The sequence below is a fragment of the Lagopus leucura genome, unplaced genomic scaffold (genome assembly GCF_019238085.1).
Source record: "Lagopus leucura isolate 7727_CA_CO unplaced genomic scaffold, USGS_WTPT01 Super-Scaffold_100009, whole genome shotgun sequence".
NCBI lineage: Eukaryota > Metazoa > Chordata > Aves > Galliformes > Phasianidae > Lagopus > Lagopus leucura.
In genome coordinates, this window is record NW_024962266.1 from 21,185,899 (window position 1) to 21,213,873 (window position 27,975).

The window sequence follows — 27,975 nt, forward strand, 5'->3', positions numbered from 1 at the left end:
ACCAACTAATTATGCTTCAGATAACATGTTTTGAAAAGTTAATATGAGCATCATTTAATTAAAATAAGGCACAAATGACCTTAATTATAAGAAGAAAAGGTGATAACATTTGCTTTAAAAATTAGTTGAAAAATGACTCATCCATCAGCTGACAGTGACAGAAATTCCTCTGGTGAAGGGAGATTTGAAGAGGACAGGTAGGTCCCTGCTATCTGAGCACACACAGGGGCAATGCAGCAGCTAACCACAGTAGACAGCAGGCATAGCAAGAGCCTTAATTAACTTTGTTGTCACCCTTCCATCACGAGCTGTTAATTAACTCTGGTGTTATCTATCCTGCTGTCCCTATCTGAACATAGTCCCCCAAAACTTGAGAAAAGAAAGGGGTAAAAGTAGGGAGAGCCCCACAAACAGCTGAGGAAGAGAAGGGTGCAAAACAGAGTGAGGTCTTAGGCAAAACCCCACAGGTGACAGTCCTTGGTGCAAACTCAGGGTAATGCTGATGAGCTACTGATTGATTGCTGTAATTAGTTCCATCTGAGCACGTAGCCCAGGTGCGGTGAGTTCAGGGCCCCACTAACTGGTTCCCCTGAACGTAATGTGGAATGATAAATGCGAGCCCAGAAGGAGAGCTGCCATTTTTACAGCCCCTGCTTTGGGAACTGTGGAAGGAGCAGAGGTAGGAGCTCTAGGTTTGGTTCTTGCTGTGTTGCTTTGCTTGCAGGTGAGGATGTTGGTGCTGTTGGACTGTCCTAGCTGCGCTGTTTGGGGGCAGTATACTGGGAGTCTCTGAGCAGTGCCAGCAGTGCATGGCTGAGTTCCTTACATTTTGTTGTGAATTATGAGAGCACAAAACCTGCAGTGGACTCAGAATCAGATCTCTGACATCTCTCCGTCTTGGGAGTTTCATTTATTTGGGGCAGCTTGTGTGCATTTAGTGGGGAGAACAATACAAAAACCATCCCCAAAACCCTCTAATTCCAGTATTACAAGCCCTGAAGAAATGCTAGCTCTATTTACTTGGAAAAACTTCCCCTGTGGTCTTTGTGCCTGTGGCATGTGTACGTACATAGCTGATTGGGCTGTGTGTTGTAGGGGGTGAGCATCCATGAGAACATGAGGCCCCCATCTGAGCCTCGCAGACACTGGCAACCCCCAAAATGGCTCCTCTAGGGGTAACACTGCAGGCAACCCCCACATCCCCAGGTGTGATGTTACCACCCACAAAGCAAAAAGTATAAAACATATCTTGTATGAAGGTGAAAAGAACCCCAAGCTGTTCTCTTATTTGGAGGAGCTGCCTCCCTCATGTGACCTCTGGGTGCTTGCTGATGGGTGCCTGCCACCAGGCAGTTTAGTCTGGACCCAAATCCCCTCTCTCTCTGCTTTTCTCTCCTGAAATGGGAGCTGTCATCGTGCTGCTCAATCTTTTAAGTCGGCTGGAATGCCACTTGTCTCTCTTGCTTAATAAAAGCAAAAAGTCTCTAGGAATCTGCATGAGGTCATGGCTGTATTTTAAGGTGTGCTCTCTCTCATTCTTTATTATTTGCCTGGTCTCCTTTGCTTTGGGATTCAGGTGGAGGCACATTGCCTATGAAATAGGGATAAAGCAAAGCCTGTAGGGCTGTGAATATGCCTGTCAGGCCATGGTGGTCCCCAAATGGGCACCCTTTGGTTGGAGGGAAGGAGTGATAGGCACTAGGGTGGCTGCAGGTCCCCCCTTGGGCAAGGGCACTGCTTGGGCTGGGTGATGGTGAGTACTGGCCTCTTGATGGGAAACACAATGGTGAAACTGTGTGAAATACTCATAAAGAATGAAAATCCACCAGCAGCTGCTGGGAAGCTCTTGGGGTGAACCAGCTGTGATGCGTCTGGAGAGAATGGGATTGATACGTTGGTTAGATGCAGGTGTGATCCTTCTGGAACAAATTCTTGCAGCTGGTGCTTGTACTTGTTGAGCTGTGGTCGTCTCTGAAGGCCACAAGGCATGATCCACTCAATGGGGGCATCTTTAAATGAATTGATCAAAGGGTGGTAGGGGAGAAGAAGCTGCCAACAGGAAGGGCAAGTTCCAGCGTAGGGTGATGCTGTGGAGGGGGGTGGTCAATCACCAGGGAGTGCTTGAAGTGTATGGCTCCAGTAATGACACTTGATCAGTATTTTGATGAGAATGAGAAGGGGGCCAGTCTGGCTCCAGACAATACCTGGTGACTTGAAGAGAGGAAGAACCACCAGTGCATGACACTGATCAGAGGTAACCTGGACAGGTCATTCAGAAAATCTGCTTGCTGGCCCAGGGAGGGCAGAGCAGCAAATCTTTGCTGTTAACCTGAAACTGCTCATCTTCAGCATTTTTGATCAAGCTGCAACTCACAGTACGTATGAGTGGGAAACCTGCTCATCAGTACATGTGTGTATCCATTGGTTTAATATGGGAATGTATGTATTCCTAAGGCAATCACAAAGGTGTATCAGTTTACTGCTGTTTTCAGTGACTGCAATGTCCTGAATGGGGAGGACCTGCTGAATAAGCAAACATTGCCTTTCTCTGTGAGGAGATTGCTGTGTTGTACTTGCAGAAATGACTTCTGCTGTCATGTTCTGCCTTCTAAAAGCGATGCAAGCAGTAAATAAACAGCAAAAGCATCTTGGACATGATGCCTGTTTGTAAGGAAAAATCAAATTTGCTATCATGTGCGTTGCTCAATTTATATTAATTTGATCTTTTTTCGGTGTGGCCTGATTAGTTCCACATGTTTTTCCCCAAGATTTGGCCAGTAAAGCTGCTGCTCTGAGTCATCAACTAGATAAATAATTGGCAGCTTCAAGGGCCCATCTCCTAAATCACTCTGCAGTTGCTTGTGGACCTCGTAGATCCCGGTTGCTCGTGCACTCAAGTCAGCTGTAAAGTCTAATCTGGGCTTTCATGGGCCCCAGGAGCCCAACAAACTGCTGATGGAGGAGCCTCACGTCAGCTTGTCTTGGCACAGCCACTGGAAGAACACAGCATGCTGTGGGGACTGCGTGGCTGGGGCTGGTATTTAGGGCTGGGAAGCCAGCTCCAATTGGGCACCTGGCAGCTGCACAAAGAGCTGGCACCAAGCCCTACGTGGTGGGACTTGCTGGTGGGGTTTGTGTTCCTCGGGTGACCTGCCCACGGGGATGGTGTGCTGGTACCTGCTATTGAATGGGATCATGTGACATTGGGTTGATCTCATGTCTTTGTCTTCTCCTAATGGAGCCACCAGTCCCAGGTTTGGCTGGCTGAGCTGCAGCCTTGCTTGGTGTCCTGCAGAACATAGTAGGTGTCAAGGAGCCCAGCTGCCTCCTCCTCCTCATCAGTGTTGCGATCAGTGTGTATAAGATGGGTGTGAACCTGTTCTTCATGTGTGTCCATATGGTTTCTGAGAAAGACTTGGTTCCATCTGCTAATTCCCTCTACTTGAACATGAGAGGTGCTGACCATCAGCTCTCTGTCCCAGCTGGTCATTTATGGCTTGGGTTATTTTTCAGGTGTGCCATGTGGGATTTATGGAAATCAGATCCAAGATGTAATGCCATCATGGTAGAGTCCTGAGAGTGCAAAGGGAGCTGAATGAGGTGCTCCCCTCCTTGTTTTTGGGTTTGGATGGTACCAAAAGCAGGGATAGTTCAGCAGTGGTCTCTGAGCTCGAGGGAAGATAGTGTAAATCTGAAATATCATCTTCAGAGCTGGTTCCAGGCATCTCAGCAGGGAGGCACAGCTTCTGCTGGCTGAAACAACAAAGCAGCCCAAGTGCTTTTTGCTTGATGTCCTGGCCCTTGGCCTGTGTTAGGTGTGCTCAGATCATGTGTGATGCCTCAGAAAGATGGGCACCTTCCCACAGGGACTAATCCTGTCTGGCATGGTTCTGTTGCCTTCTGCCCTCTCTGTGCTCCCCTGTTTGCCCAGGGAGAGAGCTGTTGGTGAGCAGAGCGGTTTTGCTGCTTGAGAAGAAGCAGAGGGTTGGAAGATGCCTTTTGTTGAGTCACTGCAACTGGACAAGACGAATTATGTTTTGAAGTCTGACTTAACGTTTTAAAGTGTATTGAATGTTTTGTACCATTATAAAGTTTCAGGAGCCCCAATTGCAGATTTTTTTTTAATTTATTTGCTGAGATTTGAGAACTTTTCTCGTAGAAAATTCACCATTCAATTTACTGCATGCATTTTTTTTTTTTTTAACGTGAAGTGGAAACAAGCATCTGAAATCATTCCTCTCCTCCTGACAGCAACATCTGTAAAACCTTAACACTGGGAGGAGGCAGGAACCAAGAGATTTATAACCCCCCGCTGAAATATTGGAACGACCTTATTTCCCAGCAATTAGCTCTGCTCAAAACATTTTTGTTTCCTATTAGAAGCAATCGACTAACATTTACATTCATGTGTTTAATAGCTGTTGGCCATCTCGGGATTCCAGCAGGCAGGAGGGAGGGATGTGGGCTCTGAACTGCAAACTGTTTGCGTTGCATCGTTTGTTGTGTTTGTTGATAGTGGTGAAAACATGCAGTGTGCTACGCTCGAGGATGGGGATGACATTGTTTGGGAAATAGAAGGGGTCTGGTCTTTGGCCAAATTTTTTCTATGACTCCAATGTATCAAGATGAGCTCCAGTGAGTTTGCTGGAGAGTGAATTTTGGTTCTGCTGAAACTTGTAAGGAGAAGTGGAGTGCACTTGCATATAAGATGCTGTAGCAATGAGAAGGGGTTCTGCTGGAAAAGTGGTGATGGGGGGGTGTCCATTGACAGATGGAAGATGTGCGTCCAGCCCAGTGCCTGGCAGATTATTGCCTGTGAGCTTCAAGAATAATTTAACTTAAAAATTAGGAGCGGATGGATCCCATTTTAGGCTATTGATAGCACGATGTCGTGGGGTGAAACTGAGAGCTGAGTTGCAGTGTGAGGGGAAATGAATGCATTCATAGCCTGGGTGGGAAGCTGCAGCAAATGTTGTGACTTTTGTTTTGGAGGAGGAGAAAGGAATGCCCGCTTGCTCCTTGGCTTTGAGAGCAGGGAGATGAATGCTGTATCGAAATAGGGTCCTGAGTGGGTCTGAAAAAGATGAATGGTTTAATTGTTGGAAAAACACTGTTCTAGGAATGTTGAAACCAAGTTGAATTTGAAATACCGTGGATGTTTGAGGACAGTGTCTTGTTTCTTTGTTTGGAAATGATTGATTTGCTTTAAAATTTGAGGGGAAGGATGGTCTTGGATATTATTAACCTGCTGTGGAATGTTCCTGTGATGGGCAGTGTGGAGGAGAAGCTGCCTGGAGAAAGGCTGTAACCTTGTGCATGAGGGATTGTCACCCTTGGTGTTTGATAGGATGGTGTTGTTTCTTTCTGGGAGATATCACTTGGAAAGTTTTGCTCCAGGATGGATAGCAGATGGTGTCAGCTCAGCTTTTTTTTTTTTTGTTTTTAAGTACATAGATGATTCACTTGATTGGCTGGATTAAAACAACAAACAAACTGAAACCATTCCTGGCCCAGCTGCTTCCAGCTATGCTGCAGTTGGCCATCCCTTATGCTGCGCAGTTGTAACTTCTATCAGGCTGTGCAGTTGGCTGAATAACCAGTGCTGCAGGATAAAAACTTCTGGGGATGCAGCAGGAAACATGGAGCTGCAGGCAATTTCTTAATATGATTTTATTTTGGAAGCTAAGACTTCATACAGTCACACATATGAGTAAAATCTAGAGATGGTCTGCAAGTGAAGATGCTTTTAATCTGTAAGCATTGCTTAGGTGGATGCAGGATGCTTTCTGTCACCACCCAGTGCCACCAGCACCTAAGAGCACCTAGCACTCAGGTGGGCAGTTCCACTAATCCAGCCTGGCTAAGTACAGGAGGCACAATCTCAAGTGATCTTGTGGTGGAGACAGTGGGGTTTGAAGATGATGATCCACTTACACCACACATGGCACTAGGGATGCTGCCATGGCACCAAGGCAGAGTCAGACAGAGGATGCCCTGGTTCTGTGGACACCTTTTCAACAGTGGATGGTTTGGTGGAGATGCCATCATTCAAGAATGTCTGTTGACTGAAGGAAGGTGCTTTTGGGGTTGTTGGGGTGTGTGTGTGTGTGTGGGACCATCCCTGCTCTCCTTCCCTGAAGGACGAATTTCCTCACCACCCACCTGCAGGCAAGCTCAGCATGTGGAATTAGCTGAGGTTGGAGATGTGCGCTTGCATGTGTTTATTTTTTCATTTCTTTTGAAACAATGATGTTGTGGTGGCTGACAGCTAATCCTAAATTTGGGATACCTGACATTGTAACGAGAAAACAAACCTTCCCTGCACTTAAAATGAGTGACAGGGCAGGTCTGGCCCCAGCAACCTTCAGAACTCATTTGACCTTGCAAGCAGAGTTCTGGGGCTGACTGACAGCCCTTTACAGCCGCATTAGAGCCAGGCTGACCTTTTTTTATCTGGGGATTCACCTGGGAGACAGCAGACATGTCCAGGGATATTAAGTCTCAAGCTGAAAATGTTTGCTCAGGTATTAGAGAGAGAGTTAATTTAGACTGAATGCCTCCTCGGTGGCACCAGCTCCTGCTCCAAGGGACAATGCACCCCTTGGCCGATGACAGTCAGAGACTTTCTTTAGAAATTGGGCTTCTTAGGATAGAGATGGAGTGGAGCCACACAGTCTGAATTTCCTTTTGTGCTTACCTTTTTTGGATAAAAGTGAGCCCAGGTGAAGGTGCAGAAGCAAATGTTGTTTCTCCCTTTGTCCTTGCTGAGGCTGTGCCAGGTCTTCCTTGTCTGCTCTTTGGGTTGATCTTTGCTACCACTCAACCTTTATGGATATTTATGCCTAAATGCGTGACGTGGTAGATACTAGAGGATCCATGGGTACGGTTCTCTCTGTGAAATGCATGGGGAGGTGGTTATTGCTATGCTCCAGCAGGTGGTGGGCTGCAAGAATAGGAATATAAAGGCAGAAATGTTGGAAACCAGTGCTGAGCTAATTGGTGTTGACAGTGCAGGTGTCTGTGGTGTGACATCCTCCCAGGTGGCAGCCATTCCTGGTGCTGAGGAAAGTTGTACTTACTCTGTTCCTTCTTGCAAAATCATCTGTTCATTGTCATGTACCTCGAATCCTGAATGTTTATTTCTCTTTCTGCCCCCACCTTGCTCGCCTTCCCCTTCTCAGACTCCCTCCTTGGAGCTGATGGCCAACTCAACCCTTAAGTGATGTCTGGGAGCTCAGTACAGCATAGACACTGCAGTCCATCTGCATGTCCATGCTGAGCCATCCCAGCCTGGGCACCAAGCCTGGCGTGCAGCAGTTTAACAGCAGCCCCTGTGGCTTCCCTATGCTGGCGGGGCTGGGATTGTGCTGCTGAACTATTTATTTAAGAAAAAAAATATTATCATTTCAGGCGTCGGCAGCATGGGCTGCATCAGCCATTGTATCAAAGATGTGGTTTTAATGCCCTTCCCTCCGCTTAAATGTTATTTGCCTTCTCCTTCAGGCAATTGAATTTAAGAAAACTGCTCGCCTAGGTTTGGATGGGCAAATTGTTCCCCTCTGCACAAAATTCCCAGGAGGAGCCAGCTCTGCAGAAATGCCAGGAGCTGTCACTTCAGTGCACGGCCAGGCTGGGCTGAATGGATTACCCAGCTCTGCATCGTCTGCGCTTTTATCTGTCCCACAGCACTGGGAAGCCCCAGAATAACCCCCCGGGGTCCCTCTGAGCAGCAGTTTCTGTAGCTCAGGGTCAGATGGTTGTTATTGCAGCTAAAGGTGTTTAACCCCAATTGATTTTGACAAGCCCTCTTAGTAGATCCCCCAGTTACTTATTGGGTTTTCAGAGGAACGTTGTCAGCGTAAGGCTCTGTGCTCTGACCCCATCCTGCTGACAGGATGTGACTGTACCAAATCACAGAATCATTAAGGTTGGAAAAGACCACTGAGATCATCCAGTCCAACTGTCAACCCGTCAAACCTACCTCGATGGATGGAGGAAGAAATACCCGTTAATCTTCAGACCAAATCGTGACCCTTCCAAAAGGCACCTTGGAGATGGCATAGACAGGCTGGGATGCAGTGCTGCTGGTTTAAGGAATGGGAGCCATGATGTCCCCCACCCTTGGGGCAGCTACGGCTAGGAAAGACCCCAGTTGGCTTGTTGGCTGGTTGGGGATGCGTGGCAGCAGCTGCCAATGGTGGATCACAGGGGGGAAAAAAAAGATTACGCGCTATTTCTGCATGCCCAAACCTTGTGTTTATGACCAGTGTGGTTGAATTCCCAGCCCCAAAGCCCTGCAGGCTGGGGCCCTGGCTGGGTAGACAGGGAAGCTGTCCGGAGCCTCCTGTCTGTGAGAAACGCCAAACGCTGAGCTCTGAGGCTCACATCCCAAAGACGATTGAGATCATTTGGAAGTGAATGAGAGTTATGTGCTTAAGTAATCTCAGAGGATCTGGGCATAGCAACACTGGTGATTTAAAATATGTGATTTATTTATTTTTTTTTCCTTTCTAAATGCAGCGATTGGGGGGAAAAAAAGCATTATCTGGCAAAGGAAATCGCTGCATCGGACTAGTATACACAGGTGGGAATGAGGGTATTGGGGTCACTGGGGCTGGGCACTTGTGGCTGTTATATGCGCAAAAATGGGCTTGCCTGGAAGTTGCTTTGGGCAGCAAAGCAAACAGCTTCCTGGAAGCCCAGCGAGCCCCGTGCTTTGCTTTTGCATCACTGTTGCTCGGCGATGGCAGCCACAAACTGCCTGGGGTGTCCGATGCTGCTCCCAGCCAGCGCCTCGCTGCTCCTCTGTGATGCTGGGTGACAAACACGCTGTGAAACAGTTGGATTGTAACATTCACCAGCGGTGTGCCAGGCCAAGGGAGAGCTGCCGGTGGTCTTTCTTTTTTCTTTTTTTTTTTTTTGCCAGTTGAAAGACCAATGAACTTCAGTGTTCTGCAGAAACAAAAGCATTGAATGTGCTGTTTACAGCCAATTCCCTCATCCTTCAACGAGTGGACAGGTTTACAAGCCACTTATTTAAAAAAGAAGAGGCCCTCATTAATCAACGGCACTTTTATTGTTTCTTAATCATTTGACAGCAATTCAGAACCATTTCTTGTTTTCTATTATGGGCGTATTTGCATTTCTGGTGCTCGTTCCCCATCTACTATCTCTGAAGATAATTTTCATTTTGAGAACCACTCGTATTCTTCCAAATAAAGGATGGTATTTACTTGGAAAATATCTCTTTCAGATGACTGCTTTCAAACAGCCAGTTCCTTACCCTGTTTGGAGTCATTGGAGTTTTTGTTTGTTTGTTTTATTGCAGTCTCTTTTAGCCCAAGCCTCCAGAAATATGGGCAGCCGAGGCTTTTGCTGTAGGTGTTGGAAGCACGCAGTGGAGATTTTGGCAACTGGTGTCCTGAGCAACTTTATGGAAGTCACCCAATGTTTAGGAGCACTGTTCTGTTGATTTGGAAGATACTGGTGACGTGGAGAAGCAGTGGTGGATCCCCCTTCTTGCACATGGGGGTGGGGACAGTAGTGGAAGGAGGTGTTCTGCTCCGTGCTCCATTTTAGGGACATGGTTACAAGGTTACCTTGGTGGAACAGGGATGGTTGGATGGGATGATCTTAGTGGCCTTTTCCAGTCTTAATCATTTCTGTGTCCTGGTCAGCTCTCCCACACTCCTGTAGATATGAAGCTGGTTGGTTCCAAGCATGGGACATCTTAAGCCACGACCTCACTTTTTGGCAATGCCCCGTGAACTTCTCAGGGTTTGAGGCCTTGAAATGAGCTCAGTTGGTGCTGTTTTTTCTTGTCTGGCACCACAATGTTTAGGGAAATGCTGATGTGGATGTGAAAGCTCCTGGTGATGGCTGGTGTGGGTCATGGGGCAGGAACAAATCACTTTCCCACTAGGGAAAGGTCATCTGTGAAATTTTACAGACAGTTCTCCCGTTCTCTAAATACCCTCTTCCCCCTGGCTTTCTTTTTTTTAATTTTTAATTATTATTATTTTTTTTCAGTGTGTGTCAGCCCAAGTGCACTCAAAATGTGAGCAGGGTCTGATACAAGGAGGGTGAAATGAGATAATCCATGTTTTCACCATCCATAGGCCTCTCTTTTCACAGCCCGTGGGCCGTACTTTATTAGGCTGAGCAGCTCTGGGCCTGCAAGAAAGAGGAGGACTTTCTCATCCCGATGAGAATGGGGCAGTGAATGGATTCCAAGTGTTTACTCAGCATTTGTCTCGTGGTTTATCAAAGGCATGAGGAGGAGGTGCCGACAGACCTTTTGTCCTGCTGATGTGTTATGACAATGTTCCATGAATATGCAGAATGGCAGAAGGGATTAGAGCCAGTACAATTCCCCTCCGGCACTGCTTTTTTTCCTCTTTTTTTTTTTTTTTTTTTTTTTTTTTTTTTTGCCTGGGATGTTCAGGGGTTTAAGGGTGACCTGTTTGCAGTCAGGGCACTAAACATCAGATTTCTCTGCAGATAGGGGTATAAAAATCCCACACTTGTCCAAAGCTGTTAGCATCTCACTTGAAGGCTGGGCTGCTGTGGTTGCTGCTGCTCTTTATGAATCTCTGCCTGGCTGAAAGCTTTGTGTTGTAGGAGACAGGGGGATATTGGGGTGTAATTAAAACCTGAGTCAATCAGTGACACGTGAAGCCCAGGCCAATGGTGATGTGGCTGCTGCCTTTTGGTCTGTGGCTGTTGGTGTGGGCTGTTGGCACTGCACTGCATGTGTCTTTCCCATCCTGCTTCTCAAATGCTTTGTCAGGGAGATCCCCAAATATAGGAGGGAAATGGTGACTGCATCCTGCTTGGGTCACTGAAAGAGACAGAGCCTCCTGGCACTGCACTGCTGCAGTGTGCTCAGCACTTGCTGGAATCCCTCTTCAGCCCCTTGGGAACACAGGCAGTAATTGACTTAATGAATTTTGATGTAATTAGCCCAATGCCAGCTCTCAGCTGGTGGCCCACAAGTGCATTTGGCAAAGGCTTCGATGTCTGCTGCGCCTGTGCCTGCTGATGGAAGATATGTGCTGCTGTTTGGTTAGTTGTTGGTCTCCTTTTGGTGGAGAGATGACAATGTGTCTACAGCAGCCAAGGGCCACAGTCTGGCTGTGCTAACATCCTCTCTATAGGCTCTGGCCAACACTGGGCTGTGCTCCTGGCAGCTGGCCATCATGGACCCAAAGCTTTTCAGGCTTCTCTCTCAGGCAGCCAAACTCTTGAGATTAGCTCAAAAAGAAGTGGGGCATCCATCCCATCCATCCCATCCATCTGCTTTTTCACCACCACGAGCAATGCTAGGTCATTCTTTGCCTTCTGGGTTGTGCAAGAAGGATCATGGTTTTCACACTGAGCTTTGCAACCAGGGCTTCTCAACCATGGTCCAAGGAAAAAAAAAATGAATAATGATGAAATGTGAACAAATCCTTGCCCATCTGAGAAACCTGTGATGGAAACATGATTGGTAACCCTGGGATGGGGGCCAGCCCCTGTCTCCCAGGATGCTTACAGCAAGGCCACCTGCCTGGTAAAAAGCTTTCCCTGATGCTCTGTTTGTTGTCCATCCCCTGGGTTTTTGTTGGCTGCCCATATCCAGTCCCCAGCTCCTTAAGAAGACAGCAAGCAGCGAAAGAATAATTAGCAACTGCCAGCCTTGGGCCCTTGTGACTCTGCAAGGCAAAGCCAGCTCTGTGTTGCCTATGGGATTTCCTAACACAAGTTGGGCAGACCAGTGAGCTGAGTGTCAGTGTTGTGGGGTGAGGGTTGTGAGCAGGAAAAGTGGGTTGTGGAGCAGCCCTGAGAGCTGCAGGCACGACAGTGTAAAGCCAATGGAAAGAGATGTTGGAGATCCAAGCCTCTCTTATAGATAGACCAAGCCTGGCATGGACTCATCCAAGCAGAAGCAATTAGGCAAATCCCATGTCCTGATAAGGCAAGATGCAGCTGGGTTTGTATCCACTGAGGCAGGAGCAGAAGTGATGTGTGGGGATCTCCAGAACTAAGAGGCAATGGGTGAACTACAATCTGCTTTTCCTGTGCACCCAGCTCTGATGGAATCTGGTGCTGGTGTCATCTGCCTCCCTGCATCCAATGCTGCTGAGACGTGGAGGTTCCCATCCCAGGTGGAGGATCCCGGTGACCACAGCTTTTCAGAAGTGGAGAAGGTTTCAGTGGATTTCTGTGGACCTCCAAAATAATGAAAATGTTCCTGGGTTGATACTCCCAGCCCCAAGCAGAACTGAGCAGGGATAGTTTTGGCTAGGAGGAATGTGAGACAAATGCTGTGATTCACAGTTGTCCAGTCTGATTTGAGTCTGAATTGCCTCTCTTGCCTTATCATGGGGAAATTATGTGATGAGCAATGGCCTATTGTGGCTGAAGACCCTTTTCTTGAAATTTCCTTTTGTGTGAACTTTTAGTCATCGATCATCCATGGGATGCTCTCAAAAGCAGATGAGGTTTCTAAAATCTAAGTCAGGCTATCTCCTCTCCAGAAAATCAACTTCTCCAGCAGCATAGATATATGACAAGATGTCCCCACTTTGGGTAGAAGGGCTGGGGAATGTGGAGGCAGATGTCCTGCTCCTGGCCTTGTCCCTTCTGCCAGGCGTTAGGACGTGGTTCTAGGAGATTGCTCTCCAAGCAACATCACACTTGGCTCCACCACCTCATGAGCATCTCCATGAGCATCTCCTTCCTTTGCCTGCACCATCAGGATGGGACTGACAGAGGTGCCTGGCCAGGCCAAGGGGGATTAAAGAGCCTTTGTCTCAAAAGCATTTTAAACAGAGTGAAAAAACCCAACCTGCCAGCCCGGCTACAGGCAGATGGGGTGGAAGGTACAAGACAGAGGGAAATTCTCCATGACAGAGGTGTGCTCCTGGCCTAAGGGGAGGGAAAAGGCCATTATGTTAGGAGTGAATGAAATCACTCCTGGCAGGAGCATTACCAGAGGAAAAAGAGAGTGAGTAGGAAGTAAGCAAGATGGGATTTCAGCTGTCTGCCTGGGCTTGCAGCTAATCAGTCTGGTGGTGAGAGGAGGAAATGAGCCTAGTTGCCTGTTCCCATGATGGAAATGCCAAAATTTCACGTATGAGCCTTGCAGAATGACCGTGCAGGATGACAGGTTTTAACCATCTCCCTACTCTGAGGAACCTGGACAGTGTGCATCAGGGCTCTGATGGGGTGGGGTGGTTTCTAAGCGATATGTCAAAGTTCCTTGCAAAGATCTGCTCTTGTAGGGGATGTTCCCAGTCATGCTGTGTCATATCAACACAGATATCAACAGATATCTATGTGTTCCTGATTAAACCCTGTGCACAACTGTGGCTCTTTGCTCTTCTCAGTGTGTTGAAGGCAGTGGGAGGGATTGCTGAGCCACCAGCTTGGTCTTGCCTTGTGCTTGGGTTTTGGCAGTGGGACGTGGAGATGGGGCAGAAAATAGTCTTTTATAAATCATTTCAGGAAAAAAGGTAAATTTAAATACTGATGTCCCCCAGATCGTGAGGTTTTACTTGTAAAGAAAGTACTGAAGTTCATGGAAGTAAAATCTCTAAAACTCAAAACCAAATTTTGCCCTTGGAAGTCATGGTTTTCTGTAACTTCAATCTTTTTCTATTTCCCTTCAGTTTAAATAAATTCATGCTTCACTTAACAGTATTATTTCGGGAAGAAAATCTTAGATAGCCATCTTGGGGGAAAGACTTCACAAAGGTGAAGAGTGGCTTATAAGGTGGTTGGTTTTTTTTGTTCTGTTTTGGTTTTTTTTTGGACACTTTTTCCCAGTGTTCCCAGCTTGGTAAACACTTTGCCTATACTCTCTGTGAAGAAAGAGGAGCTGAGATGTGATGGGAGCTTCTGTAGAGTTCTCTGCCTGGGAGCTTAGAGCATGACTGGATTCAGGCAGCGATGTGATGAGGCTGGGAATAGGGATGGGTCCAACTGCTTCCATATAAAAGCAGTACTACCTGGCCGGCTTTCAGCAAAGGAAACCCACCTATGTTTGGTTGTTGCTGAAGTATTTCAGTGCCAGGTGTGTGTCATGGCAGCATCCCTCAGAAATCCTAGCTCAGATGCTGGGGGATGCTTTGGGTTGCTTGCTGCAGCAATTGGTGGGAGAGGAACTGGAGAGCTCCTCAATCCCATACCCATAGCTTGTCCCAGGGTGGCTGAGGTACAGAGAAAGTGTGGTTTACTCCCTCTGCATTGTGTCATTGTAAAGATAGACTCATCCTGTTTGCGTGGTTGCTGTCTTTATTACTATCCTACATCACCCTGAGTGATAAAGCACGTGTGGGAATTAGTGTCTGTCCGTTTTGGATTTCCTTGCTCAGTGCTACAACTCGGTCTGTTTCCTGCCTGTGTGCTCCTGCCCACCTCTGCCCTGCTGCTTTATCCATCTGTCAAAACCAGTCTGACATCTGGGCCCCAACGCTGTAAGGCTGGGAGTGCTGTGAACAGTCCCAGCAGCTCCCAGGTGACCCCACACCAGCTGGAGTCAGACTGAAGTCCAACAGGGGGCTTCTCCCACGATGGATACAATTACATCAGAGCAGGGCCTTGGGCTATGAGCACCCCTATGGGGTGGGTCTTTGTGTTCTGTTGTCCAGATGAGATCGTTTTTCCTTTGCAGGTGCAGGTAGCTCCAGACCCAGTCGTGGTGTTGCATTCTCACCTCCAAATCCTTTTCTGATGTTTAGGCCACTAAAATAAAGAGGAAAAGAGTGATGTGATTGCTTGTGGGACCAAATGAGAAAAGCTTTGTACCTTTTAACTCTTTTTCCTCTCAGTCCGCTTCTTGCTGTATCAAGATGCATACCACTCTTTGTCTCTGCGTGAAGATCTCAGCAGTGTGAGCCTGCAGAACTGGAGGTTTCCATCTCCCAGGGAGTTATTTTCTGTAATTCAGACACAAAATCAAGTTAATGCTCCTGGAGAAATATATGTCTGTGTCCTTTTCCCCTGGTTCTCCTGGGGTGAATGAATGGTCCCTGCCACGCTCTCTACTTCCTGCCCTCACTCTGAAGAACTGTCTTCCATTTAAGCAGAAGAAAGCTATAAAGAAAGAACTTTTGCATACAGCAAGTGCTCTTCCTGATTGTGTTGTTGTCTGCATTTGGCAGAAGGGGCATGGTGGCAGTTTACCTGATACTCGCAGAAGATCAGTGGCCAACCAGGAGTGGACCCAGCATGGCTCTATTGGACCATGTGTTTCCCTGCTTGAACCCTGAAAAGAACAGGAGGTGAGCAATGAATGGAAAATAAAGCAAGAAGAAAGACACAGACAGGCACAACTGAGAGAACAAGTGATGGTGAGAAACAACTTGGATGATGAATTCTAAGTTGGGCTGTAAAATAGAACCACTGGGAAGTGCTTAAAGGAAAGGGATGGAGAAGAGCTTGGAAAATGGCTTTTAGCTGCTCTGCTATTGGAAATACTTCCAGCTAAAATGCAAAGTTGAAGGTTGTAATTTATTATTTTTTTTTACTGCTCATGGGATGTGAGAGATCTGTCAGCACATTAATGGCTCAGGCATCTCCACCTGTCTTAATGGGATGTGGATGTTTAGCTGTAGATCAAGCTGTGACGTGGCTGTAAAATTCCCCCATCTTGTCCAGCCTACCATAGTGTTGATGGGGTGTGAGGCACAGAGGAGATGCTCAGTGGCAGATGAGGATGCCATGAAAGCCCAAGGCCAGTTGTAGTACTGGCAAGGCTGGCTCTGAAGTATAGGGTGTGACATGAAGAATTCCAAGTGTTTTCCCCAAAACCCAACAAAGCTTTCTGAGTGTGGTGCACGCCTTCAGCCCCGGCCACCTACAGTGATGGAGAAGACCCCCTGCCCCTATACACCCCCAAAATACCATATCTGCTAGGCAGCCCTGAGCTGTGTGCATCCCTTCCCCCACTCTCACGGGGAAGATGAAAAATCCTTGTCTGGTTTCCTTACCCAGGAGCTCTCACCAGGAGACTGCAGAGGAATTAAACCGGGGTTCTCACTGAGCAGAGAAACTCCAGCTCACACTGCCGCTGTGTCCCGGCCCGGGTTGAATGATTTTCCCAGGGAGAAACAAAACGAAATCCAAGCAGTGTGAGGGTTCTGGGAGTGGCTTACCTGCTCTTGGGATGGGGGCCGGCTGTGGGATGAAACTCGCCTTGCTTTGGTCGACGGGACTCGCCTGGTTTTGTTATCTTTTCCTCGGAGGAAAAATGAATTAAAAACCAAGAGAGCGCCCCGGAAAATCACCCAGCCTGCTCAGGAGCGGATTTCCCCTGGGGGCATCGCTGCCAAAGAAAACCCCAGAGAGAGGCCGGGGGATTTACCCGTGGGAGAACGGTCCCATCCTCGGCGGCCTCCCCCCCGCGGCCCCCGGGGAGAGGGGCCGGGCTCCGGGGTGGGTTGGGGGGGCGGCCGCCCTATATATTACAAAGCAGCTCGGGGCCCTGCTCCCCATAGCCGGGTGCTGCCGCTGCGCTCATTCCCCCTTTTTCCCTTCCCCTCCCTTTCCCTTCCCCCTTGGGCGGGGGGCTTTTACTCCTTCCGCCCCCCCCCCGCTTTACCCCTACCCCTCCGGCCGTATATGAACGCGGCCGGCTTCCCCTGCCTGCGAGGCATGTGCACGCTGCCGGCGGCCGGCCCCGCCGCCTCGGCCAGCCCCGGCTCTCCCGGGCCTCCCCGGGGTTCCACCCCCACCTCCCAGGTGAAGCCGGAGCCGCGAGGTGCCGGGAGCAGCTCCCCGCTGCCTCCTCCGCCTCCCGAGGAGCCGCCGCCTCCCGCTGGGGGCCGCCGGAGGAAACGGCCGGTGCAGCGGGGCAAACCGCCCTACTCCTATATCGCCCTCATCGCCATGGCCATCGCCAACGCCGCCGAGAGGAAGCTCACTTTGGGGGGCATCTATAAGTTCATCACCGAGCGCTTCCCTTTTTACCGGGAGAACCCCAAGAAGTGGCAGAACAGCATCCGCCACAACCTCACCCTCAACGATTGCTTCGTCAAGATCCCCCGGGAGCCCGGCCACCCCGGGAAAGGCAACTACTGGACGCTGGACCCTGCCGCCGAGGACATGTTCGACAACGGCAGCTTCCTGCGCCGGAGGAAACGCTTCAAGCGCACCGACATCACCACCTACCCTGGCTACATGCAGAACTCCAGCGCCTTCACCCCACCTCCCGCCGTCCGCCCGATGGCTGCCGCCGCCCCCTACCCAAATGCCCTCTGCTCGCCCGCCTACAGCCCGCAGCTCTCGGGCACCGTCTTCCATCCCTACGCAAGCGGGGTGGCACCGCCGGCACAGCACTCACGGATGTTCAGCATTGACAGCCTGATCAGCGGGCAGCAGGCCCTGCAGCCCTCGCCACCTGCCGAGCTGGCCCACCCCTCTCTGGGCTTAACTGGGACCGAACTAGCCCCCAGCTGCTCCGCCGGCACCTCGGAGCCTCCCTGCTTCCAGCCGCAGCCCGTCAGTCCTGGTTTGCTGAGCCGAGCCGGCCCCAACGCTTTGGCATACCCTTATGCTGCCTCGCCGCCCCATCTACCCGTAGGGCAGGGCAGCTACTCACCTGGCAGCCCACAGCTCTACGGGGCTCCCAGCAGACTGGCGCTGCCCACTGTGCGCCCCACTGCCTGCCCTGAGCACAACGAGCAGCTGCTGGGGCTCCCCGCATCGCCCCTCGGCCAGTTCAGCTCCGGCAACGCCTACGGCAGGCAGCCCAACTTCACCACCGGCCTGGAGCGGTACATGTGATGGGTCCAAGGATGGATGCGCCAAGGATCCCGTGGATGGATGTGTGAACACGTCCCCATAGTGGGGATTGAGTGGGTGGGATGAGGTTCCTGCTCTTTGGCTGTGTGCAGACACAACCCCGTGTGCGCGGTGAAGGGGACCAAAATCTGACTTCTCTTTCCCAGCTGTGTTCAGTTGGAGAGGAGGTTCCTCCTGGAGGCAATGCTCGCATGGTGCAATGGGCAGGAACCCCAAAAGCAAGGAATGGTCCACAAAAGGGCTTTCTCCTCTTCCCTGGGTGCTCATTCATCACTGGAATGAGTCACCAAAAAAACCCCACTAAACCAATTTTAAAACAATATCTAAGGTGTTCATCCTCTTATTTCCCCATAGGAAAACAAAACAAAACACCTTGACTACTTCTTTTTTCTATGTTGAAAAATGACTTTCACTGTTAGAAAAGACTTTTTTAAAATAAAGCTTTTCTTTCCAACCTGTCCAGTGCTGCCATTCCCCTGCTCCAACCAAAGGAAATCCTCTGCTCGTGTTATTGTGCTGCTGTTGTGCCTCCACTGCAGAACTTGTACTTTTAGCGATGCTTTTTAAAGCTATTTTATATGTTTGGTTTTGTTTTTTTTTTTTTTTTTTAATAAAAGTGAATGGGAGCTAAGTGCTGCTGGGCTGTGGGAAGAATGCAGTTGAGCTCTTCATCACCAGGGAGCTGCAGAGTGTACCTTTCCATTGGCACAGCAGGAGTCCCTTGCAGGTGATACCCCTATTTAGCACCCCAAATTAGATCAGACCTTTCCTCCCTTGGCACAGCATCAATTAAAACCCAATGCATTCACTGCCCATCCTGGTGCTGTTTACTTATAGGACTGTCCCCAGTGCCCAGCTAGGCAGTGAGGCAGGTGTTCCCTGCTGCTGGATTGTGTCCCCATGGTGGGAGCTCTCACTTGTGCCTCTTCATTCCTTTATCCTATGCATGCTGTAAGAATTGAATGTGACATTGGTGTGGAAGGGGAGAGAAGAAGCTGCTTTTCTCCAGGCTGGGGGCTACGGGCTGGCAGTGCACAAGGGGGTTCCTAGGGCAAAGCCAGGTGCTGTGCAAAGGAAAAATGGTGGTGGGGCGGGCAGGTGGTGCTGCAGTTCTCCAGACTTGGTGCTTGGAAACCTAGTGCTGTGCTGAGCCTGCTCTTCCCCAATCCCACTGGAGCCTTGCATAGGTGGTAGCAAAAAGATGTGGCTTGGGGAGAGTGGATGATCCCAAACTGGTGCGTGATCCAGATGCTGGGGGGCAGCACCCAGATGCTGAGATACCCAGATGTTGGGGTGCAGCATCCAGCTGTGGGTCCCCCGAGGCCCCCTTCAGGCAGCCCCAGCACCCCACAAGCAGCACACAGCCCCCTCGCTGCAGGCTGTTAGCCAAAGAGGCTGCGAAGTATAGAGACCAGACCCCTTTTCTTTTCCCTTCAGATATTAATCCCCCCATGCACAAGCCTCTGGCACTCATATTGTGATTGTCATTGCACTAATGCCTTAAGAGTGTCTTCTTGGTTAACTTAATGTATCCCAACTAGGATTTAAGCTTTCATTTCAAAGCTTTGTTTACAGTTAGGGTGAATCTAGCAAATGAGTAGGATTAAGGTGTCATGTAAAGCATGAGCTGTGCTGAGACAGAGTAGTTTTAAGCTTTGTAAAGTTTATGCCTGTGCCCTTCGCCTGTTTTAGTGTCTTTTCAGTATATGTGTTTCATGAAAAAGAGGGATTTGAAAGAAATAGGAGTAATTATCACTCAGATTTGGGCTGTGAAACCGAGTCTCCTTTGAAATCCTCTGCTCTTTACTTAACAACATCCAGGGAGTTCAGAGAACATTAAGTAATGACATGCATAACCATCCCCATCCAACACACACAAAAAGCCAGAGGCAAAACTTTCTTTGCTCTCTGCTATTGTGCAGTGAGTGTGATCCTTTGGGATCAAGGGTGCCAAAGAGATTGGTTTGGTGATGGGGCCATCGCAGGTGGCTTCTCACAGAGTAGCCCTTAAAAAAATGGGGTGGATTCACGTCTCTCATGTTTGGAACCAGGAGTTGTTTTCCCTTCAGAAATCCCAACAGCCCAGGGAGCACTTGGGTGCAAACAAACAGGGCATCAGCTGGGACTGTAACAGGAGTACATTTCGTGAAGGACTTGTTGGTCCTCCAGTAGTGTCTGATTCTGTCTGGATGCTGCCAGTTGTCCACTGCCAACTCCAGGGATGGACATTTTAGACATTAATGACTTTGTTTTATGCAATGCTTTGTCCCTTGTGAATACATCACTTGGAGAGGGCCGAAAGTTTCTCCATCTTAAAGGAAGAGGTCAGGATTGAGCCTTTAAATCCAACCAGTGATGGGCAATGGGTGGTGGGTGTAGTGCAACCAGCAGAGATGGACTTTGTTGGCTGATGAAAGCTTGGAGTAAATCGGTGTAAGGCAACAAGGGCTGGCTGAGCATTGTATCTTGGGGGGCAGGGTTGAATCATCACCTCTACCCCCTCATATTTAGGTTCCCTTATACACCACCACCCAACACAACCCTGACTTTGGCCTCTCCACAAGTGTGACGCGATGACCAGATCAAATCCCGCAGCCAATGTGGCGCTGCTGTCCCACCCCAGGACCCTTCTACAAGCGCATCCATGGGCTCCATCAATGCCGACCCCGGGACAGGGACGAGGTGGCCCTGAGTGACAGCCCCCGTGCTCGGGCCAACACTGACCTCCAGTGGAAATCCCTGGGAAGCCGCTCCCGACCGGCTCGGGGGGGGGGCTTACAGAGCCCCTGAGCTCCCCCTCATTAGCCTCATGCTGGGCAAGGGGACCTGAGGGTGCTCCTTGTGTGGCCTTCTAGCATTTGTCCTCATCGAGACACAGCAGGGTGTCACGGAGGCTTGGGGCACAGTCGAGACCAGAGGGAATGGGATTCACTCAGAGTTATTTATCAGAGCAGCAAGTGGGATGCAACCTCCAGGCTGGGAATGGGGACCCGCAAGCTCCTGGGAGAGTGTCAAAGCTTATTTATTTCCCAGTCTCGTCACTGAGACTAAGAAATTGTAACATTGCAATAGGACTTTTATGCATGTATTGAAGTAACCCTGTAACACCCAACACCAAGAAGCAGCCCTGGCCCATGTTGCATGAAGAAAAGGTGCACCTGAGCTGGTTATGTACAATGCCTGGGAATGCTCTTTTCCAGTTTGCATCAGCTCTGCTGGCTGGAAGGAAACAGCGTATGATGTTGGAGGAATTAATTTACCAGTGCAGATCAGACCAACCCATGTTTCTGGTTATGTCCTCAGATATTCCCAGCTTGAGAGACAAGAGATTGAGTATCAATAAGGTGACACTGTTGCACCACGTCATTTTGATTTTCAAAAAGATGCCTCATGTGGAGATGTAACTCCTGAGCACCCCATCTGGCGCTTATCCACAGCAGACACACATTTGCAGGTTAGCAAACAGGGCTGCTGGACCCATCTCCTCACTGGGAATCATACGTTCCACCATCCCTGAAGTACCCAAAGACCCAGTTTGGGAACATTCAGCTCCCAGAGCCCAAACACATCCCAAAGCTTCGGTGCATTGCCTTCTGTGCCCAGAGATGTCCAACCCATCCACTTGGCCATATCCCAATGGAGGTGATGGCAGCGAGCACGGCTCTACCTGCTGCACTGTGGGCAGCACCCACGAGGTGGCAGCCAGGTGACACCTGGACAAGATCCCACCGCCACAGAGCAGCTCCAAGCAGCATCTCAGCCAGCCCTCTCTTTCTGGGCTGTCTGCTGCTTGGATTCTCCCTCGACTGATGCTCACCATCTAAGTATAATTGCAATACAAAGTCGTTTCAGAATAGCGTGCAATAGTGGCTAATTATTTGGAACAATTATACATAACAAAGACAGAGCCAAGCAGCAAGAGGGCTTAATTGTCTGGCCAAGCATGAAATAGCACCGGATTATCGCGGGCAGGGGGAGGGGATGCAGGGCAGGAGAATTGCCCCATAGAATAGGCAGGAATCCCGGCTGCTCGGGAAGGCAAAGTTTATTGAAGAACTTGAAAATTCCTCTTTGAAGCATCTTCTGAAATACCGGAGAAGACATGAAAAGGATAATGACTCAGAATATGGGCTTAGTGCACAAATCCCCACGCTGATGGACTCCAGGCTTGCAGACGCTTAAGCACATGCTTAAATTTTAAGCACATGAATGGTCCCCTTTGACGGCTCACGTGCTTAGAGTTAAGCTCAGGCATAAGTGTTTGTAGGATTGGAGCCCAGATTTTTATTACGACAAGGTTCCTCTCTGCAGTGATAGGAAATACAAGACTTATGAAGTGCACGAGCTTCCAGCATGATGCAGTGCTCAGAGGTACCTACTTCAAGCCAGAGGACACCCAAATCTGTCTCTGCATGGGGGCACCAACACATGGGAGGTCAGGAGCAGTGTAGGCAGGAAAGGTGCAGGAAACAGCACATGAACAACTCAGTGCCACACAGCTCCTCCACTCCAGGTGCTTTTTGCATGAGCATGCACCTGCTTTTCCTGCAGAATAAGGTTTCCCTCATGTGAGACCTTCCCTGCTCCTTCTCTGTCCCTGAACGTGTTTTGCAAGGCAAAATTGCTTTTTTTTAAAATTAATTTATTTTTACTTTTTCACATTTACATAAGACAGCCTCCCAGTGGGCAGAAGCATCTGTCCCCATGCTTGGATCTAGATCACTGTTTTTCAGTTATCTTTAGGGCTGGATGGATTTGTGTGCTTGGGATACAAGTGGTTGGTGGGGCTGACCCTGACTATAGGAGGGTGCAAGACCCATGCTGCTGCTGCCCCCAGGGACTCTCATTGCACCTCCCAGATCCAGAGATGCTGATGGCAAGGGTGCCCATAGCAACCATGTTCACTCTTGGGTTTGGGACCACTGCTGGCTGCACTGGAGCACATTATATGATACAGACACTGTGTTATGTGCCCACTTTGTATCTCCCCCAGAGGCAGGCAGGTGCATGGGGTGTGGGAAGAACACATTTCCTTCTCCACCTTTCCATCCAAATGCCCATGCCAGGGGGAGTGGACATCCTAGTTGTGGCCCTGGAGCACTTGCTGTGATACCTCAGTACATCACCAGCCCCTCACAGCATGCCTGTGCAAGCACCTCAGAGCAGGCTGGAGGATTTTCTCCAAAGCCAGGGGTTAATTATCCTTTATTGGATAATTTTCAGCTGCCAGACCTGGCGATGAAGGGGATTTCCTCTAGATGGCACGCTTATCTCTGCACAGCAAGCGTTGCCGGCAGCCCACAGCCTGCTCTGCAGTGGGGTCCTGGGCCTGCGGCTGGTCCTGGGGACAAAGAGCATTTAACCCTCATCCCACTCCCATCCCCACCTGCAGCTCAGCCATTGCCCTGCTGGACTCAAGTGATGTATTTTCAATAGGATGTTTTACCCTGATGCTTTCTGCCCTCTTCTAACACAATTGTAAGTTGACATCTAGGCTGTGGGTTAGTGGGATGTGGTTGGCTGGGTGATGCTGAGCAGAAATCAGGTCTTTTCAAGAAGTGTAAAGCCAGATGTGAAGCATCAGCCTTCCTTCAGCAGCCCTCAGTGCAGCTTCTGCATGTTAACAGCTTTCCCTCTCTCATCCTCTGTTCAGCTTAGGACAGCAATTTCTTTTGGTGGTGTGAAGAAAAGCGTAGGGGATGTTCACAATGATCTGGAGCTGCCAGGGATGGATTTCTTGTGTGTTCCTTTTACCTATTGTGCACCTATGTTATAGAAATGGAGAACTGCTTCCTGCAGTGCCAGACTGTGGGGTGACACTGTAATGAGTTGGGGACACAGTGGGGCATTGTCACCCACAGCTGTATGCTGGGAGCACTGGATCTGACTTTGACCACTGTGCAGCTTCAGCCCTGGGCTGTTCCAGTGCTTCCTGCCTTGGTATTTTCACTTGTTTGCATCTGATCAAATGTCCACCAGCTGCACAGCCTCTTTTCTGCCTGGCTGTCATTTGCTGGATAAGGGGATAGGGTTAAGATACTGGGCTCTGCTGCTCTGCATGGCCTCTGGTGAGATGCTTCACCTTCCTTTGCAGACTTCAGACTTTTTCCCTGTTTATTCAGCTCCTTCCCAACATGGGAATAGAGGAAATCAAACCTGTGCAGTAGCAGCGTTATAGTTGCCAGCTGACGTCATCTTATCTGAAGCCAAGAGCAAAATGTATCTACAAACTTGTTTGCAGGCAGATCTGTAGGTACCAGTGCGTATTTGCAAGGACTGATCTTGTGCAAGATTTGTCCCAACCTCATCTGTGTATGAGGATTGCTGGATACTCCCACGTACAAAGAACGTCCAGAAAGAAGGAAAAATAACAATAATAATCAGTTTCCTGGGCACATTTGGGATGACAAAATGCTAACACGGAAACCTAGACTACAAGACCTCATCACAGGTTACTACAGCCATGTGAATCTGGCCATATGGTCTTGCACTGGTGTGCCCACTTTTGGGAAATGTGATTCCTTCCCATATGGATCCCCACCCCCCCCAAAAATCCTCCCTACTATTTTCAGGGGATTGAGGGAAGAATGAAATGATTTAGCAGGCTTGTTTTCACAGGGATATTTTTCCTTGTGCGGTAGGCACCGTCACCAGGCTGTTCTGTGCGTGCTGCCATGTGCCAGAGCATAATTACCTTTCACATGCATCAGCCTTTGGCTAATGTGCTTTTTATGGCAACCAGGAGAGCTGGATTTGGTGAGTCTCAAAAGTGCACCTGGTGCTTTATGGCTCGAAATCGCTGCGCTCCTCTGAGTCATGGAAGTTTGTGTATCCATCCCTTTTTATGTCGGATTGCTGAAGAACGGTGTGCAAAGAAAAGCTTACACCAAGTCAGAGTTAATCAGTTGGGTGTTACGAGCTTGCCTGGTGGGCTTCAGGTCCGTGTGGGATGGGATCAGTAATGAAAAAAGAGCAGCAGATTAAGCTGTTGAACTCCAAGTCCAAAGCCGAGGTCCTAAACTCAGATCCCAGCACATAACAAAGGTGTGTGAACATCTGAGTGCTGCAGGGATGGACGGAAGCTTTTGGCATCAGTGCTCCCCAAAGTGGGAATTGGGGTCACTTGGCATCACCTGGCCATTCCCACCCATCTCCCCGTGCTGGGAGCTGCTGGGGAGCAGCTGCCACCTCACCTCGACGTTACGGGGCTGGGAATAATGGCTGTGCTGCAGGGAGCAGCGAAGGTCTGAGCCTTGGCTATGGAAAGGAGAGAAATAATATCAAAGGAAATCACATAAGTGGAAAAAGAGCCCCCTGGGGCAGCCCGGGCAGCAGCAGGTCTGTCTTGGTCATGTTTTGAGAGAAGTGAGAGGTCAGCCAAGCCTGATAACGAGGTAATACAGAAAAATCCGTCGCTGAGCCTTAGGGGACTTGGAGATGCTCTTCACGTCAAAATAAACGAATTTGGATGCCGCCCTGCCGAAGAAACAACAACGATTAAGTCTTGCAGAACCAACAGCCCCTCTGGAAGGACCCGAAGCCCCGCAATGCCCACGACAGCAGGGCGAGGCTGCGGGGCCCGATGCTGCCCTTCCCAAACAGAGTATAGGATCAGGGCTTTGCTTCGTTAAATCCCATTATCGGGGGCCGCTCCGGCCGGGACGGGGACTTCTCTCAGCCGCGCTGATGTATTTGTCTCCTTGTAGCCGGCAAATAGAAGGGGGGGAAGGCAAGGAACGAGCTTTGCCTCTTGGGTAAAAAAAAAAAAAAACCGTTTGGCAGCCGGTGGGGGTTCAGAGATGACCCCGGGAGGGGGGACCGGGAGCCCCGGGGACACTGCGAGGAGCAACCTGCCCACGGGGGCTGCGTTAGAGCAGGAGAGAAAGGCAGTGAAAGTCTATTAATAGCAGAAAATAAACGCTGTTCGGCGTGTTTCGGCTGTTCCAGTTTCCCTATTGAGACTTAAGGACAGGGCAGCTTTCGACCCCAGGCGCTTCTGATAGCACAGCTTAACGTGAGACGCGAGAGAATTAGGATTAAAACAGGAGACGGCAAGGGCCGTCCGTCACGAAATATTTCAGAGAGGAGAGCAGAAAAAATTAATAATCTGCCGAAGGAAAAGAAGGCACAAGGCGTAAGGCATCCCTCCCACCGCTGCACGCGTGGGGACCGTGCAGTGCTGACGACCTTTTTGGGGTCGATCTGTAGGGTTGCTGTTTCGGGACACCGCAGCGTTCCGCACTCGGCGCAAGGAGCGCCCGTAGGGCCGGCTGGGCGCCCGGGATCCCAGCGGCTGCTTCATATCAGCCCAGGTTTTCCCTTTCCTAATTTCAAGACGGCTGCTTTTTAGGTACTTTTTCTCGTTTTAATTTGGTTTCCGCGGTTGATTTTGCGTGACAAAAGCGAAGAGGCACCGGGGCTCCTCCGCCGTTTTTGCGGGCAGTGCCAAACTCGGGGCGCGGCGCTTTGGGGGCAGCCGAGAGCCGCGGCGGTGCCCACTGTGCCCGGTGCTCCCTGTGCCCGGTGCCCACTGTGCCCGGTGCTTTCCGTGCCCGCCGTCCCCTCTCGTTTCGCCGTTCACAGCCCTCCCCCGCAGAGTAACAACGCGCAGCTCCCGGCGGTTCCTTTCTGCCTCGGATCGCACCGAGTGGAAATTCAATCGCCCGTTGTGTGTGTGGTCGAAATCTCTGGCAGCTGCTTCGGAATTTTTTATGACACTTTCGTTTATGTAGGGGAGGCATAACTATTATTTTACTTAATAAAAATGGAAATGGGCTCGGGTCCTTTGCCTCCCTCCCCGCTCCCTTCCATTTGTTCTCCCCACCGCATTTCCACGGGGCTGGGAGGAGAGATGCCGCATCCCTAAAGCATTTCGCAGCGTCAGATGGGGAGAACAATCATCGATGTACGTACGTGCATGTAGGAGAGGGGCGAGTTTAAGTTGCTAAACGGAGCGTTGGAGCGGTTTAAAAGCGAAAGAACCCAGAAAAGCTCTCTCAGGACACACTCCCACCTTCGAGAGAAGTGCTCAGCCCCGTTCTGCACCGACTTTTCCTTCCGTTCGATGAATCCTTCCCGAGCGCAGCGCTGACTGCGAGGGCGGAGGATGCGCTCGGCTCCATGCGGGGATGCGGTACCCAGCCGGTACCGGCCCGATGCACGGAGTCGTTAGGGTTTGATCGTTAGGATTTGAGTAATTATTGTGAGCGGCATTTGGAAGCGGGGCCGCGCAGCTGTTTGGCCCGGCTCCCCGGTATTAGTGCTGGAGATTTTATCACCAAATGCTCGCACCTGTTAACAGCAGAGAGCGGCAATCCATCACCACAGATTCTCACACTGCTGAGCGCAGCTTTTGGAGGGGGGCACCGCCAGCCCCCCGGATGCGAGGGCTGAAATTGCAGTTGGTGGAACAGGGGATCCCGGACCCCTCGGGTTCGCAAGTGGTACCCGAAGGATTTTGGAACATCCTTTTTCCACTATCCCCTTCCTCTCAAACCGGCATCCCACCTCCCGGGGGAGAGGGAGCCCTCGGGAACGCAGAGGCTCGAAAGGAAAACCCGTGTGAGCGCGGCTCGCAGTACAGATGGGGAAAACGCGGTGGTCTCGTCTGTGTCACCAGCCCCGCACCGGGGTGGCCACAACGCTTTGCCCTGGGAAGGGGCACGGATCTGCGGCTTTGGGAAGAGGGCTGAGTCGCCACAGGTCCCAGCTCCGCTCCTTGCACCTGCCGGTTGGCAGAGGCCCCGCGGGAGCCCTCGGGAAGGCGGCTTTCCAGGCAGGGTGCTGTCTCTCGGTGACGTGTCGGTGACGTGAGCACGTGGAGAAAGGGAGGACTGGGACCCCAAAATCACTCCCTTCGTCCCCCCCCTACCCCCCCGACACGTACACACCGGGAGGTCTGAGGGCTCAGCCCCGGGGGCAGAGGGCTCCCTGCAGCCGTAGAGCGGGGGGAGAGGGGGAGGCGGGAAGGAAGGCTTGGGGAAGCGGGCAGCACCTTTCCTCGAAAGCATCCCCGAGGGGACCCGTGCAGGGCTGGGAGCCCCTCTCGGTCCCCGCTGGGGCTGCGGTGGGCTCCACGTGACGCCGGAACGGCCGTATAAAGGCCCGAGGAGAGCTCGTAGGAGGCGCAGAGTGGAAGCGTTGGTCCCCGGTCCCAGCTTGGGAGGGGTGGGGAGGGGGGGAAGCGCC

At 50.3% G+C, this 27,975-nt stretch overlaps 1 protein-coding gene and 2 long non-coding RNA genes across 3 annotated transcripts; 2 read left to right on the plus strand and 1 right to left on the minus strand.

The window, feature by feature from the left end:
- The first annotated feature begins 613 nt into the window (after positions 1–613).
- On the plus strand, positions 614–15,973 carry LOC122181403. Its single transcript, XR_006179416.1, has 2 exons — positions 614–679; positions 14,657–15,973. It is a non-coding gene; the product is annotated as an uncharacterized LOC122181403 (long non-coding RNA).
- LOC122181404 lies at positions 14,273–16,275 on the minus strand. The gene is made up of 3 exons (XR_006179417.1): positions 16,140–16,275; positions 15,169–15,250; positions 14,273–14,727 (listed from the first exon to the last, which is right to left on the minus strand). It is a non-coding gene; the product is annotated as an uncharacterized LOC122181404 (long non-coding RNA).
- Positions 16,276–16,605: 330 nt separating this feature from the next.
- FOXE3 (forkhead box E3) lies at positions 16,606–18,103 on the plus strand. The gene has a single exon (XM_042873973.1). The coding sequence runs from the start codon at positions 16,606–16,608 to the stop codon at positions 17,767–17,769; it is 1,164 nt and encodes a 387-aa protein (XP_042729907.1). The 3' UTR covers positions 17,770–18,103.
- Positions 18,104–27,975: the final 9,872 nt, after the last annotated feature.

What these genes read in the sequence shown, in the direction of transcription:
- FOXE3 (XM_042873973.1), top strand. Translation starts at nt 16,606, where the DNA reads ATGAACGCGGCCGGCTTCCCCTGCCTGCGAGGCATGTGCACGCTGCCG.